The sequence below is a fragment of the Siniperca chuatsi genome, linkage group LG15 (genome assembly GCF_020085105.1).
Source record: "Siniperca chuatsi isolate FFG_IHB_CAS linkage group LG15, ASM2008510v1, whole genome shotgun sequence".
In the NCBI taxonomy this organism is placed as follows: Eukaryota; Metazoa; Chordata; class Actinopteri; order Centrarchiformes; family Sinipercidae; genus Siniperca; species Siniperca chuatsi.
Genome location: NC_058056.1, coordinates 12,632,108 through 12,646,234, shown reverse-complemented (window position 1 = coordinate 12,646,234; position 14,127 = coordinate 12,632,108). Strand labels below are relative to the sequence as shown.

At 40.9% G+C, this 14,127-nt stretch overlaps 2 protein-coding genes across 2 annotated transcripts; one reads left to right on the top strand and one right to left on the bottom strand.

Annotated features, from left to right (window-relative positions):
- Positions 1–286: 286 nt before the first annotated feature.
- On the top strand, positions 287–3,295 carry zgc:194887 (uncharacterized protein LOC571819 homolog). Its single transcript, XM_044167094.1, has 3 exons — positions 287–470; positions 546–706; positions 2,045–3,295. Exons 2-3 carry the CDS (start codon positions 562–564, stop codon positions 2,737–2,739), a joined length of 840 nt encoding a protein of 279 aa, XP_044023029.1. The 5' UTR covers positions 287–470; positions 546–561; the 3' UTR covers positions 2,740–3,295.
- Positions 3,098–13,686, bottom strand: chrm5a (cholinergic receptor, muscarinic 5a). The gene is made up of 2 exons (XM_044167093.1): positions 12,917–13,686; positions 3,098–5,903 (listed from the first exon to the last, which is right to left on the bottom strand). Exon 2 carries the CDS (start codon positions 5,831–5,833, stop codon positions 4,253–4,255), a length of 1,581 nt encoding a protein of 526 aa, XP_044023028.1. The 5' UTR covers positions 5,834–5,903; positions 12,917–13,686; the 3' UTR covers positions 3,098–4,252.
- Positions 13,687–14,127: the final 441 nt, after the last annotated feature.

Genomic DNA, 14,127 nt, shown 5'->3' with positions numbered 1-14,127 from the left:
CTTATCACTGTACTTTACCTCAAGTACAGTTGGGTGAACTAACAGGTAGAAAAATAAAGTGCCAGATCACCAGCAACACATTTCAGTTGAACCCCTACAATTCAGTCTCATCTGGACTTCAGCCTCATTCAGTCTTGAAGTGATTTAAATAAGGCAAAGATATGGGTTTACATAGCTCATATCTCTCCATTTACATGTCGGTTTATCTCACTTGACACAGATAAGTGGAGGGTTGGTGTCACTGTGATGCGAACCTGAGGCTGAAGTCCAGCTGTGACTGGGCAGGAGAGGCTATATGAAAGGATTTAAGTGAACTCTGAATCTGACTGAACTCAGCAGTCGACAGCCCTGTTTGCATTCTGGAGCTTTTCATTCAGTCAGTGAGGACTAACACAGTGGGAGTGTGGGAAAAGATTTGGGCACAGAGAACAACATATTTCTGTCGCCTTATACAGGTGGCTCTACAGAAGGTAAGCACGTTGATTTGAAATTCCTTTTTTTCAGTACAGTACTGTATCATTAAGTAAACACTGTTGGTTTGACAGTAAAGGAAAGCGAAGGATGAAGTGTTTGAGATGCTGGCTGCCCGCAGTGGCCCTGCTGCTGCTTAGTGTGGCTGGAGTTAACATGGAGCATCTCCAAGCTGAAAACCTGAATCTCATTCCCCCAGATGAGCATAACGTGGTCTTGAACCCTGGAATGAGAGGTATCTATTTGTGTAGAATTTCACTTTCATTTTGACTTTTGTTTTTGCTGTCTATCTCAATAATGTGCTTTGTTTGCAGTTGTTGGGGAATGAAATGCATATAACATGCAGAATCTAGCAAACGCTGGCTGATGATAATGGTATAGTGTGTGTTTGTGTGTGTGAAACAGCTCTGTGAATACCTTTAAATGTTGAATTACCTTTATCTCTGATTATCTACATGGATTCTCCTGTGGGTGTGGGTCAAATTCCAGGTTGTAGACCCAAATTGCTTAGTGACTCATTAATGATAAGTGTTATGTCCCGTGAGTTGATTTGTGTATCTGAGTAAGATAGTATGTCAGACAAACAGTTGTAATAGTTTGGCAATTGATCAAGGTTTTACCATGTTGACCTAGGAGACATTGAGAAACAGTGTTGGTGTGCTGTTGCCATGTAGTGGGTAATTCCTGGCATTGCTGTTTACCACAGTGTAGCTTTTGACACTATCACTGGAAACAACACAACTTGAATATTTTCAAATTGTACACTTGTGTTTTCAAATGACTAGTTCAACATTTTAGGAAACACAGTTATTCGGTTTCTTGCTGACAGTTAGATGAGAAGACTAATATCACTTTACTGTAAATATGAAGCTACAGCTAGCAGCCTGTTAGCTTAACTTAGCACAAAGACTGGAAGCGGGAAAATGCTATCCTGAAAATGTCCAAAGGTCCAAAACAAAATCTGTGTTCCAGCACCTCTAAAGCTCACCAATTAAAACATTATATCTTGTTTGTTTAATAACCCCCTGTAAAACCATGACATGTCATTTTTACATCTTGGTTTTTATATGGATTAAACAAGTGAGATGTATTGTGTTAATTAGTGAACTTAAGAGATGCTAGTAGGTGGATTTTTTAGGCAGACAGAACTATTTCCCACAGTTTCCAGTCTTTGTGCTAAACTAAGCTAATCCAATTCTGGCTGTTCATCTTTAATGGATAGACATGAGAGTGGTATCAATCTTCTCATCTAACACTCTGCAAGAAAGCAAATAAGTGTATTTCCTAAAATGTCAGACTATTTATTTTAATAATAAAAATTTAGTCGTGAGATTATTGAATTTCAATATATATGTCAAGTCTGCATAATTAAACACATTAATACATGTTAGAAGGAAAAAATAAATATATATAAAAGCCCTTTTTGTACTGCTATGTAGTGTTAGTTTTCACTGTACCCCCAAGTCTGTGTTGTTAGAGTAATGTTTAGAGAGTGGAGACATGCTAAATAAAGTGAGTATAATTACCCTTTACTAATTCACAGTTATGACTGGTTTGTTAATTTGCCCAACAGTTCTGCCCAGAGACTGCCATGAAATACTGATGACCTCTTCAGGTCAGGCCAGAGACGGGGTCTACCTGATCCAACCAGGTGACTCCCCCATTGTGGCCTACTGTGCCATGCAGGAGGGAGGCTGGACCGTGGTGCAGCATATCACCGTCAATAGCAGCGTGAATTTCGATCGTACCTGGGCTGAGTACAAACATGGCTTTGGGGATGTAACTGGTGATCACTGGCTTGGGAATGAATACCTTCATCAGCTCACCCGCGGCCCTGGGCGCTATAAACTGGGAGTACAACTAGTGGACCGAGACGCCATCACTAAGACGGGGGAGTATGATCCATTCCTGGTGGAGGATGAATCATCAGCATACAGGCTGAGGCTGGGGTTGTTCCAGGGCACAGCTGTAGACGCCCTGACCCTGGACACAGAGAACTACCTGCATGACAACCAAAGGTTCACCACTAAAGACAGAGACAATGACAACTACTTCCAAAATTGTGCTAAGCTGGAGTTTCAGGGGGTGCCGGGAGGAGGTTGGTGGTATGATGCCTGTGCTGGTGCCAACCTCAATCGCAGGAATGTCATCTACTGGCAAAAGGACTGCAACAAGGAGCGACTGTGCAAGTACGCATGGATGATGGTGAGACCTTCAGACATGGTTAAACTGATTCACAGTGGTGACTGCAAGAAGGATGAGCTATAAGGACACCATTGTCATGATTTGTGATACTGTATGACATTAGGTTTGGCAGCTACTGTATTGAGGGCCAAGAGTTTAGGGGTTTTTTTTAGGTTTAGTCATTAAGCTGGACATTCAATTCACCACATTTTATTCAGAAATGCATGGACAAGAACAAAAAATGAATCACAAACTTGGAACACAGTATAAAAATGCAGTACGGGTTTAGCTCTAGCTTTGTTTCCATCATACACGAAGCAAAGCATTTCATTCCCCAAATTGCAAGTGCAGATTTCTGGTTTATCACAGTTCCACGAAAACGTTTCATGACATTATAGCTTATGATACATGTAAAACACATTTTGCATGTCATCTCCCATCCAATGCTTACAGAACGTTTCACAAACAGCATTTTTTTTTACCACAGTACATTACAGTTTTGCCAGAAATACAATAAAGATATGATGACATATGATTTAGCTACAATAGTTCAGAGAAAACAAATACTGTATTTCAATGATCAAAGAAAAAAAAAATATCCTGAGGATGAAGAGTAATAAACAGATTATAATAAACAATGTGTGCTCTTAAATCCTCCACTCTTTTCCCATTGTAAACACTCATTGTTTAGCAAGTTTGTCATGTAGTTTGAGTAAAATGACAAGTCTTTTAGTTTGTAGGGTTCCGTTTGGGGTGATTTATTAATTTTGTGATTTAATTTATTGAACCATTACTCTTTAGTTTCCACTGAGATTTTGCAGGACAGAAAATGCAGAACATGTAATATGAAAACAATGGAGCTGCTGAATCTATATTCACTCGTCTGACAAAAGATATTGGCACATGTGAAAAGGCTTTAATTATCATCAAGTGACACTCTCGACTTAACAAGCAGATTCTGACATCAGGACGACACGTATTAGCCCTTTAAAAATAAAATAGCAATTCCAAAATGTGCATCCTCAATACAACACAATACCTACAGAATAACAAATATCTGCATGTGTTATGACATTTTGGGTGTAAGAGCATCAACTTGGTGGAGGATAATTATATATATATATATATATATAATTTTATATATAATACTAATATATTATTTATATATAATATAATACTAAACCAATGTACAGTGTAAATTATTAGATTGGAGAAATTTTATCATGGTCTCCAGATATCACACTGTGCATCTTGAAAATAAATACAGTGCAATATGATATAATGTGTGTTAATTGATGGCATTTCCTGCATAAGAGCATCAATTTTGGGGGAAAATACTGGTATTTATAATATTTTAGAATCTATTTACAGTGTCACTGATTATATAGGGACAATTTTACAGTGTTCAAATGTTCAAAGTCTGCGCAGTAATTAACATACACTATAGCAGACCTACAGATTAATGAGCAACTCCTTGATATAGTACGTTTAGTTTGATATCACCTAATATGTAGAATTCCAGTTCATAAAGCCAAGATTATTAATACAAACATATAATTTATAGCCATCATCATTACTATCTTAGAAAAATAATAGTTCATGTCAGTTTGGAGGTGACCGCTGGGTTTTGTCCATACCAGTATAGTTTCTCCTCAATCCTTTTCTTCTTCCACTGGCAAAGTAAGAGCATACGGAAGGTCTTTTGGAAAGTCTTGTTACAAAGGGCGTAGCACATGGGGTTGACGGTGCTGTTGACGTAGCACAACCAGTAACCCAGATGCCAGAGCGAGAGGGGAATGCAATCTGAGCAGAAGGTGGAAATAAGCACCATGATGTTATAAGGTGTCCATGTTAGGATGAAGGCCAGCAAGATAGCGCTAAGAGTCTGAGCTGCCTTCCTCTCCTTGATCAGCACCATCCTCTTCCTCTTGGTGATCTGGTTCTTCAGCGTGGCATCTATGGGCTTAGATGTCGAGGAGGTGGATGGAACGCTCATGGACTCGGCTGAGGAGAATGTTGACGACGCCATTTTGGTGTCCCCATTTTTGCTGTGGTGCTCCACGTGAGTGTCTTTGGCCACAGGCTTGAACTTGTAGGACACACACTTGCTGCTCTTCTGAGAGTTGCTTTTGGGTGGCGTCTGATAGAAGCTATCCTCTTCATAGCTGCTGAGCTGCTCGCCCTCGCTGCCCACTCCACTCTTGATGGTTTCACAAGCCTGGTTCCTGAAGGAGGGCTGGAAGCCACCCGGAGACACAGGCCTGTCTTCATCCTCGGAGGAGGCATAACTGTTGAAGGTGGTCAGCTGACCAGCTTTGGACCACTCGTCATTGGTGGTGGCTGCTGATTTGGCAGCATTGCTTCTGCTGGAGGAAGACCAAGAAGCTTGATTCCTGTCACGTGAAGCCGACCTTAGTTTACAGCTAAAACAGGATCTGATAATGGTCTTCTGAGGCTGGGTGGCCCCAGAGTCTGTGGGATAGTTAATCCCCTGCAGCTCCGCCAGATCTTTGGTCCTCTTCTCTGTCTCCTTATAGATTCGACAGTATAGGATTGTCATGACTGATACAGGGATATAAAAGGCAGCAATTGCTGTCCCAAAGGTTATCACAGGCTCAGAGAAAAACTGGATCTGGCATTGCCTCTCAGGGACAGTCCTTTTTCCTATAAAGTATTGCCAGCAGAGAATAGGTGGGGCCCACAGAATAAGTGACACCAGCCAGGCCAAACCTATCATGATCCCAGCTCGTTTGGGAGTCCGTTTGGCTCTGTAGGTCAGAGGTCTGGTGATGGAAAAATATCTATCAAAACTGATCACCAACAGGTTCATGACTGAGGCGTTACTGGCTACATAGTCCACCGCCAACCACAGGTCGCAGGCCAGGTTCCCTAAGGCCCAGTAGCCCATCAGTATATAAGAGGTATAGAGATTCATGGAGAAAACCCCTATGATGAGGTCAGCAGCTGCCAGACTCAGCAGGTAGTAATTATTCACTGTCTTTAGCTGGCTGTTGACTTTAAAGGAGAGCATCACCAGGACATTCCCCACAATGGTGATGAGGCTCACTATAGCTGACACAGTTGCAATGGTGATCACCTCCCAGAGACTGTGAGTGACCAGCTGGATATCCATTGTACTGGCATTTACAGTGGAGTTCAGTATGCTCTCTCCTTCCATGGTCTTCTTGTGTTTATTAGCATCCAACCATGACAAGAGTGTTTGGATTCGTCATTTTCAGGAAGATCTTCTGAAAAGAGAAGAAAGAAAATGTTATTCTTTATCACTTCAAAAAAGGGCCACTAGATGGCAGCAACTCAGCATGTTGAGCATCAAATATTCACACTTTGCTTGACACAAAGGACACAAGCTTAATATGTTTCGCTCTTTAAAACTAAAAGTAAAACATGTGTCTGTCATACATCCTTTACAGATGACAGCATGCATGTTAGTGAATTATATATAAAATTGGTATTGAAGGCATTCTTTTCTCTGTTAGGCTATTTGTTGGTTGCATCTGCTGAAAAAATTAAGCTATTGTTTTCACGCAGTTCACACAATTAGATTAAGCTCATGTGGGCATACCCATATGGAGTGTTTTAGGCTATCTCTGCAAACATCTGTGGCACATTCCAAAAATTCAGGTCATTACATAATTTTATTCCTTGCTCTAAATCTGTGCTGTTATATTAATACTTCATAAAGTCAGTTTATAGTTCACTAAGATGGCCATTTCTCTGTGATAATATGAATGAGAAAATATGACAAATAATTCTGGTTTGTGCCAAAACTAAAATCCCCCAACAAAGAAATAATGATGGTTATTTTATCTTACTAGCTTTACAGCTTTTGGGGTTCTTGTCTAGAAATCCAGTGTGTGCAAACTGTAATTGATGCAGAATAAAGGCATCAGATAATAATAAATAAATAAATAAGTAAATCCACCAATTGCAAATGTCACAAGCAATTTTTGAAATGTATGAAATATAGCTATAATAATTTAATATCTCTTTAGAAATAATTTGAGCGTACTAGTCCATCCATTCCCTACACAAACTTGTCACTGCACAGAATCATTGGGAGGTGGAGCCTTTCCCAGCATGCACTGGGCAATAAATTGCAAATACCCCAAAAAGGTTACCACTTTTGGCTGGATTAACACAAAGACAGAGAAGCTTGTTCACAGTAATATCTATAGCTATGGGCAACTTTCAGTTCATCTGAGCTGCATGTTTTTGGACCGTGGAAGGAAAATGAATTGCCTGGAGGATGAGTAAATTAAAAGTGAGTATCTATGACAGGTCATTATGGTCACTATATCATAATAGACAGTTGCATCCAAACAGTTATTGAAATACAAGCTCCATCGCCAAGCAAGTCAACCTATGTGAACATTTGTATCTCAGGATCACAGATATATTGTATAGTAGTAATCACAAAGGCTAATCAAATAAAATTTCTTTGTTTTTTCTATCAGTCAAATGTGACAACATAAATTTCCCTCAAATTGTCTGCAGAAATACTGTAAGAAGAAGTCAAGACATGAAATGACACTAAGCATGAAAACCAGTTTTGGTGCACTGTAAGGGAACCAATACCAATATGTTGAAAGTGTATAAAATGACAGATGCAGTCTGTGCCCAACTTTGAGGTTGATGAAACATACAAATCTGCCTACATTTTAAGCTCACTACCAGCTAATTTGTCAGCAGTGTATACTTCATTTTTAAGAGTGATGGCTCTAAAATAACCAAATAAGCAAATATTTTCTGTGTCAATTCCCTAGTCCTGCAATATACTAATTTACAATATACTATTTCTTAATGAGGTTTGGACTTCAGAGCCGTTTAGCAAACTCAGATGTGGTGAGAGACCTGTTTGATGGAAAAATCCTATCTGTGTTTTTGACCCCAGTGCAGCATCTCAGCCTGAGTTCCCATCACCAGCCAATGAAGTCATATCCATGCTCATTGCAATTGTGCAGTTTCTTAAGTGTCAGATACTATTAAGGAGGCACAGTACTCACATGTAACTACATGCCTTGCACCAGTAGAGGGCAGCATACACCCTCCACACCCTCCTTCACACATGATCCCTTTACTCTCAGGTTAGAGCAGTGGCATGCATGCACATTTCATCCCTGGGTGCTGGACGCACCAGTCAATAGTAGCTGAGAGGCTACCCATGCTAAATTTCTATGGCTTGATGCCTTGCCTTTCATGACCTACAAATGCATGACAGTGCCATGTGGTCTTGCTCTTGCCTTGAAGGTTTTTATCAAATGCAGCATTAAATCCCATGGGTTTGAGTAATATTTGAATATGCAGATGGATGATTATACTCTGTGGGTAAGATACAGATTTGTACCCATTCAGACGATACAGTATGTGAGCATGAGGTTAGTCTCTCTGTCGTACCGTTCACACTGTCAGTTGAGATAATAAATTCTCATTCCCTCCTTCCAGCTTCCCAGAGCGAACGCTCCTCTCTCAGGAAATACCTCAGCCAACTGGACACTACAGCACTGGTATTTTAAGCTATGCCGCTTGCTCTGCTTAAAATTTGGGATTTTCAGTGCAATGTTACAACCCAGCATCATCCGGTGTATGACCTTCCAAGCTCTAAATGTTTACATTCTCCAGAATCATTACTTACCATTGAAAATGACCAGTACAACAGCTGTGGTATAAAGCCACCATGAGGGAGTCAGAGACTATTTGAGGCTTTCAATGTGGAGCAACAATGAACTCTGGGGCAGATCACCACCACAGAGAAAAATCCTCCATGTGGGTTGTAGCAATTGAACCTTGGCTGGCAAATGGGTGTGGATGTCTCCTCAGTCAGTCTAATCCCTCAAAACATGCCCATAGAGAAGCAGGGCAAGCAGTCAACACAGTTATTAGCACCATGAGCATAGGCTCTCAAAGATACAGTGATTCAGATCCTAGCTGGAGACCTGGAGCGTAGAAGCGCTCTCATCGAAGGACTGCAAAGGGGACATTGTGGTGTGTATCAGCGGTGTACTGTCAACTTCAGAAAAATGGATAAACATTCTCTTTGATTGCTGAGATACCAAACAGAGAACTTTTTTGAACTACTGGATTTGTCGATACATGTTCATCCCAAAATGCCTAACCTATGAGTATTGTATTTCGCTCCTTTCTTTCTCACAATCTCTCTCGTTTCTCTTAACTGCTGTCTCCAAGACATATCGCATTTTCAGCCTACAATGCAATGCTTTGGACATGGTCACTACCCCATACTGGAGAAATAACTTCACCTCACTCATTGGCATTCTTCTGACAGTGCCAGCAGCAGCCCGAGGCCCACACAAATAACATTCCAGTCACTGCGGGGGTCCTCCTGCTGGACTTGGATTGTCCCTCATCTTGTTATAGAATGGCATTTCATATCACATTACTCAAATCCCCACATTATTACATTGTTTAGCGTAGGAGATGCCACAAATCTGTCCATAGAATTTGTGCACAAACGTAGCCTTTGCTGTTTTGTTCTTATTGTTTACCTTAGCAGAGACTCTCATAATGAGGTAAAATGGCACATTGGTTTCTAAAGCTAAGTTTTTCCTCCTTTTTACACTCAGAGTGGAAGAATGATCTTGCTAAGTCAAAGCATTTATTAAACTTTTGGCTTCGCAAATGGCAATGTTGGTTGGTCATAGGGTTTTTGATCTTGATTAAAATACCCCAACAACTACCGGATGGATTGCCATGAAATCTGGTACAGATATTCACGTCCCCCTCAGAATAAATTGTAATAACTTTGGTGATCCCCTGACTTGTCTAGCGCCATCATCAGGTCAAGATTTTTGCAAACATGCTGACGTTAGCATGTAGCTCAAAGCACTGCTGTGCCTAAGAACAGCCTTACAGAGCTGCTAGCATAGCTGTAGACTCTTATTTTCAGTGTAATCCCTATTTTGTAGTGTTCTATGACTAATTTTAAACTATAGGGACACTTTGAAGCCAGTGTAGTAGGAATTCAACCAAAATACAACAGCTGGAATAAAAGGAGTGTATAGAGTGTTTTTTTCTTCCCTTTTTCAGAATAAAAAGTGGATAGGCTGAACCGTGAGTAATTATGTTTGATGCCACAAAAATAATTAATTATGATTATAATTATAATTATGACAGGTACGGCATTTGAGAAATGACAATATTCCTGACTCACTGATGACTGTTGTATTAAGCATACACACGCAAACATGCTCAAAGAATAGACTTGTTCTATCTCTTGACCTCAACCGGTAGAACAAGTCAAGCCTGCTAATAGCTTCTAAATCGAAGCAGGAAGCATTTTAATGGTACACTCAGAACTCAGAGTGTGGGGTAAACATGGACTCTGCATCACTATAAATAGTGGATAGGGTCTGTTGTGGCCTGTATCTAGAGTTTTTATGGGTGCAGTTTGGTATCAAATGTGACGCATGTTGGGGAAGAGCTTTGCGATGCAGTCTGGTCAGAAAAAATAAAGGGGTTTGAAAAACAAAGAGACTACCACAGAATTTCTGGTAGCATACTGCCTGTATTTGACCTGGTTATACAGTGTATGTAAGATATAAAAATATTATACCCAGAGGTCATTACTATGGATCAGTGCCAAATAGTGGCGCAAAAACGTCTTGCTCACACTCTTGCCAAGAAAACCAAAAGTGTCCTTATTACATATACATCCTAAAAATATCTGACTGCCTCCTGAAATATTGTGTTAGCTCAGTATGCATAAGTAATGGTCATTGATCCAGTGATTAACAGTGCCCAGTCTGTGAGTAAGGACAGACTAGGTAGCACAAATCTGTCCTGAGCCTCCATACTGAGTGCAGAGGCGGACATGTTAAAGGGTGGCTTCCTGCAGGTCCTCTGGCACCTGGCCATCAGTGCTCCTGTGCAGTGGCTCCATACACTGGCCCCCACCGGGCCTCCCAGTCATACATAACCTTTTTCTATATTCTCCTTTGGTTGCAGCATAGCTGCTCTGTACAGCAGAAATGTGAAAGCAAATAATGTGTGTGTGTGTGTGTGTGTGTGTGGCATTTGTTAAAGAAAACGAAAGAAGATGAGAGAGACCAAAGGAAGAAGAAGAAGGAGAGAGAAAAAGAGAGGCGAGTCAAAGCAAAGGAGGCAAAGGAGGCAAAGGACACAATGTGTGTCTGCGTGGTGAGTATGTATGATGTGCAAATCAGCCCAGAGCTTTTTGGCACAATGGTTCGTGCATCCTGTAGTCAGCCCATTGACCCATGGTTAAGATTCCTGCATATGTGAGGACCTAAGAAATGCTTGAATCATTCTGCATATCAGGCATTGGAGGAGAAAGAAAGAGGATTATAAATGTTCACAAGTAAGATCTGACTCCAAAACATCTGAAATATTTATCATTTATATTTGTCAGTGTTGGTGGCGACGGTTGGAATACGACCATATCAGTCAAAGATGCATATATTAGGATGGACAATGTCAGAGGTGGACAAAGGTGTACATAAATTGAAAATAAGAATGTGTACTTTGTAGCGCAGAGTAAACTTTACTGATTTTTGTTTATTCAATACCTAACTTTTTTCTCCCCTGTGATTTTAAAACAAGTACAAACTAATCTGACGAGAAATGATTAATATGATCATTATATGAATATTATGATCTGCTTATGGACACCCCAGTGGCTTTGGCAGCTGCTGAAGGGAATAAAACGATAACGCTTAATGCCTCTAGGAGTTCTTTTTTATGAGCGACAACAACATTTCATTAATGCCCCATCATTTGGATAATGATCTGGCTATAAACTCATTTGTGTTCTTGTATGAAGAGTTTTTTTTTAAATATGAGTCGGTGGCTGTTTGTGCCTCTAGGTTGTCTGATGTTTGTTCTCAACTCATAACACAGGCAATTTTCTCTATGCTGATATTACATTTGTCTGTAAAAATAAAGGTAGTGGTTTGCTGTTCAAATATTTATTTTCAGTTAATGGTGGAAGTTAAGCACATATGCTCAACTGAAGGAACACATAAGATTACACAAAAACACATGGACAGTGAAATATATCTGTGTGTGTCTGCATGTCTCCCTCTCAAGCTACTCAGTTTGTTATCTCAGTTTGTTAATATGCTTAAAATTTTGCTCACTGGCATACTATATATGAAATTATATATGAAACTATATATGAAATTAGAGCCAAATGATCACAGGTCTGATGCAGTAGTATCTCCCAATTTTACAAAAAATGCCATTTCAAGTACAATTGCTGCACAAAAACAGTCAAGCCTGGTCTACAATCTGGTCACGATTTTTCCGAACCCACCAAACTATTACTGCAACCACATGCAGGGGTTTTTTTTTTCAAAGAGCACCAGCACCCTTCTACAATTACTGTAAAACCTCACAAGATCTGTGGGGACTGGATGGACTCGTTAAAATCATGCTTCACTGCTTAATCCTTCCGTGTTTTGTCATTTCCATTTAATCAAAGAGAGGTGGGGAAAGGAGGTGAGAGCAGTGCGCTTTAGCTTTTGAAGAAAAATATTGATTGGTCTTTGAGGAGAGAAATAAAAATACATTTACAAGAAACATGAATTCCAAATTTTAGACCCATGCAGTTGATATAAGGATACCATTTTGAAATTCTGAATACTGTTATCAGATTTTTCACTGACAAGTCTAAAAGGAGATAGAAGAAGTCGAAGGGAGACATGGTGTGGAAAAAATAGGATTGTGCTATAAAATTGGGTGTACCACTGACAGGCTAAGAGTGTTCATAGAAATGTGTGGAAGATGGATGGTTATCGCAGTAGACGTGAATCTGAGATGAAGACAGAGAATGGAGTGTATAAAATAGTGAAGAGGCAAGATATTTACTGACTTACAGCCTTTGGAAACTGACATTTCTTCAAGAGATTTACCAATAACTTGTAGGCTTTAAAATGTACCTGATATGTGACCAAATATAAAGATACATATCCAAGTTAAGGTATGGCACTTTTCTGTACACCACGTCTTCCAGAAAAACAGATGCACACACATCTTTCCAGCAGCACATCCTCTGTTGCTTTCATTATGGTAAAAGGCTACATTAAAAATACATGCCGAGACCTCTCAGACATACACGTCATGCACACATGATGTTATTTCCCCTTAAATCCAGGTCATGCCTTTGTGCATTAATCAAAAAGTGTATATTCATTCACTTACGATTCTCTAGAGACTGTGAAACAAGTCACTGATGTAAAGGGGGGAAAAACATGAACATACTCACAGCTGACTTTCAGCAGATCTCACAGTCATCTGTTTAAGGGCAGACTGTGTCTCCTGGTGAGAGCAAAGTTCATAGTTAATCCCTTTGTTTTGCCTGGGAAGCCTTCAGGTCAAGTGTGGCGATGAGGAACAGGATCACAACACAGTTGGAGGGAGGACTTGACTTGACCCTCGCATGCCAGAGGGGAGCACAGAGGCAGAGGAGAAAGAGAACGAAGAGTAGGAGGAGGGTGGACACCAGAAGGCTTCGGTCATCCCTGCTCAAGAGGCGCAGAGCACAGCATCACGTTCCCCTCAGCCGTCCAACACAGCCACCGTGTGTCCAGATGAGAAAAGTATCCTCAAGTTGCAGGGCATCCTTCCTCAGTCATTCATAAATTAGTAGAATGTGCTCAAGAGCCAAAGAAAGAGGACAAGAGGGAACTTTTCCTCCCAGTCTGAGCTGAGCTGGATGAACCGTGCCGCCTCTCTGTCAAGTGGAGGCAGAATGTCACTGATAGGCTGGCTGACGCCTGAGCCAAGTCACTGGTACTGCCACACTGCTGCTGCCGCCGCTGCTGCCGTTGCATCCACTCTGGCTGACAGACGTAGCTGACGCTAGCTTGTTGGGAGGAGAAATTCCCATAGGGCTGAATGGGACAGTGAGCATGCAGCTCAGAGCACAGAGTGGGAAAGGGAGGGGGGTGGCCGGGTGGCTTCAAGGGGTTTGTTTTGGAAGGTGTGGGGGTCGGAGGGAATGTGTGTGGAGGTGATGGTGAGGGTGGTGTTTAGTCAGGCCAGTCAAGCCAAATCTTGTTTTTGTGTGGTTGTATGTGTGTGTGTCACATAAACCATTAATTACCTCCAATGGCATGTCTTTTGTCTGTGTTTTACAGAAAAGCAAGAAGAGACAGTGACTCCGGTTATCACCACTCCAGGCTCTCTTAGCGTTTGAACAGCACTGAGGCTAAAACAGTGTAACTATCAGCAAACTCATCTGCAGAGCATAAAACACCACTGCTGCCTTTGTCCTCACATGGGAGAGCGCTGACATGGCTGGGCCAGATAAGCAAACTACTGAAGTGACAGATGTTTTTCATTGGGACCTTTGTATTTGTGTGTGTGTGTGTGTGTATATACAGCATGCATGTCATTGGGCTGAGTGAGGAATTATATGCTTGGCATTAGGCGACTGCCCTGGATGGGTGTAAAGTCCTTATATGTTTTAATCCG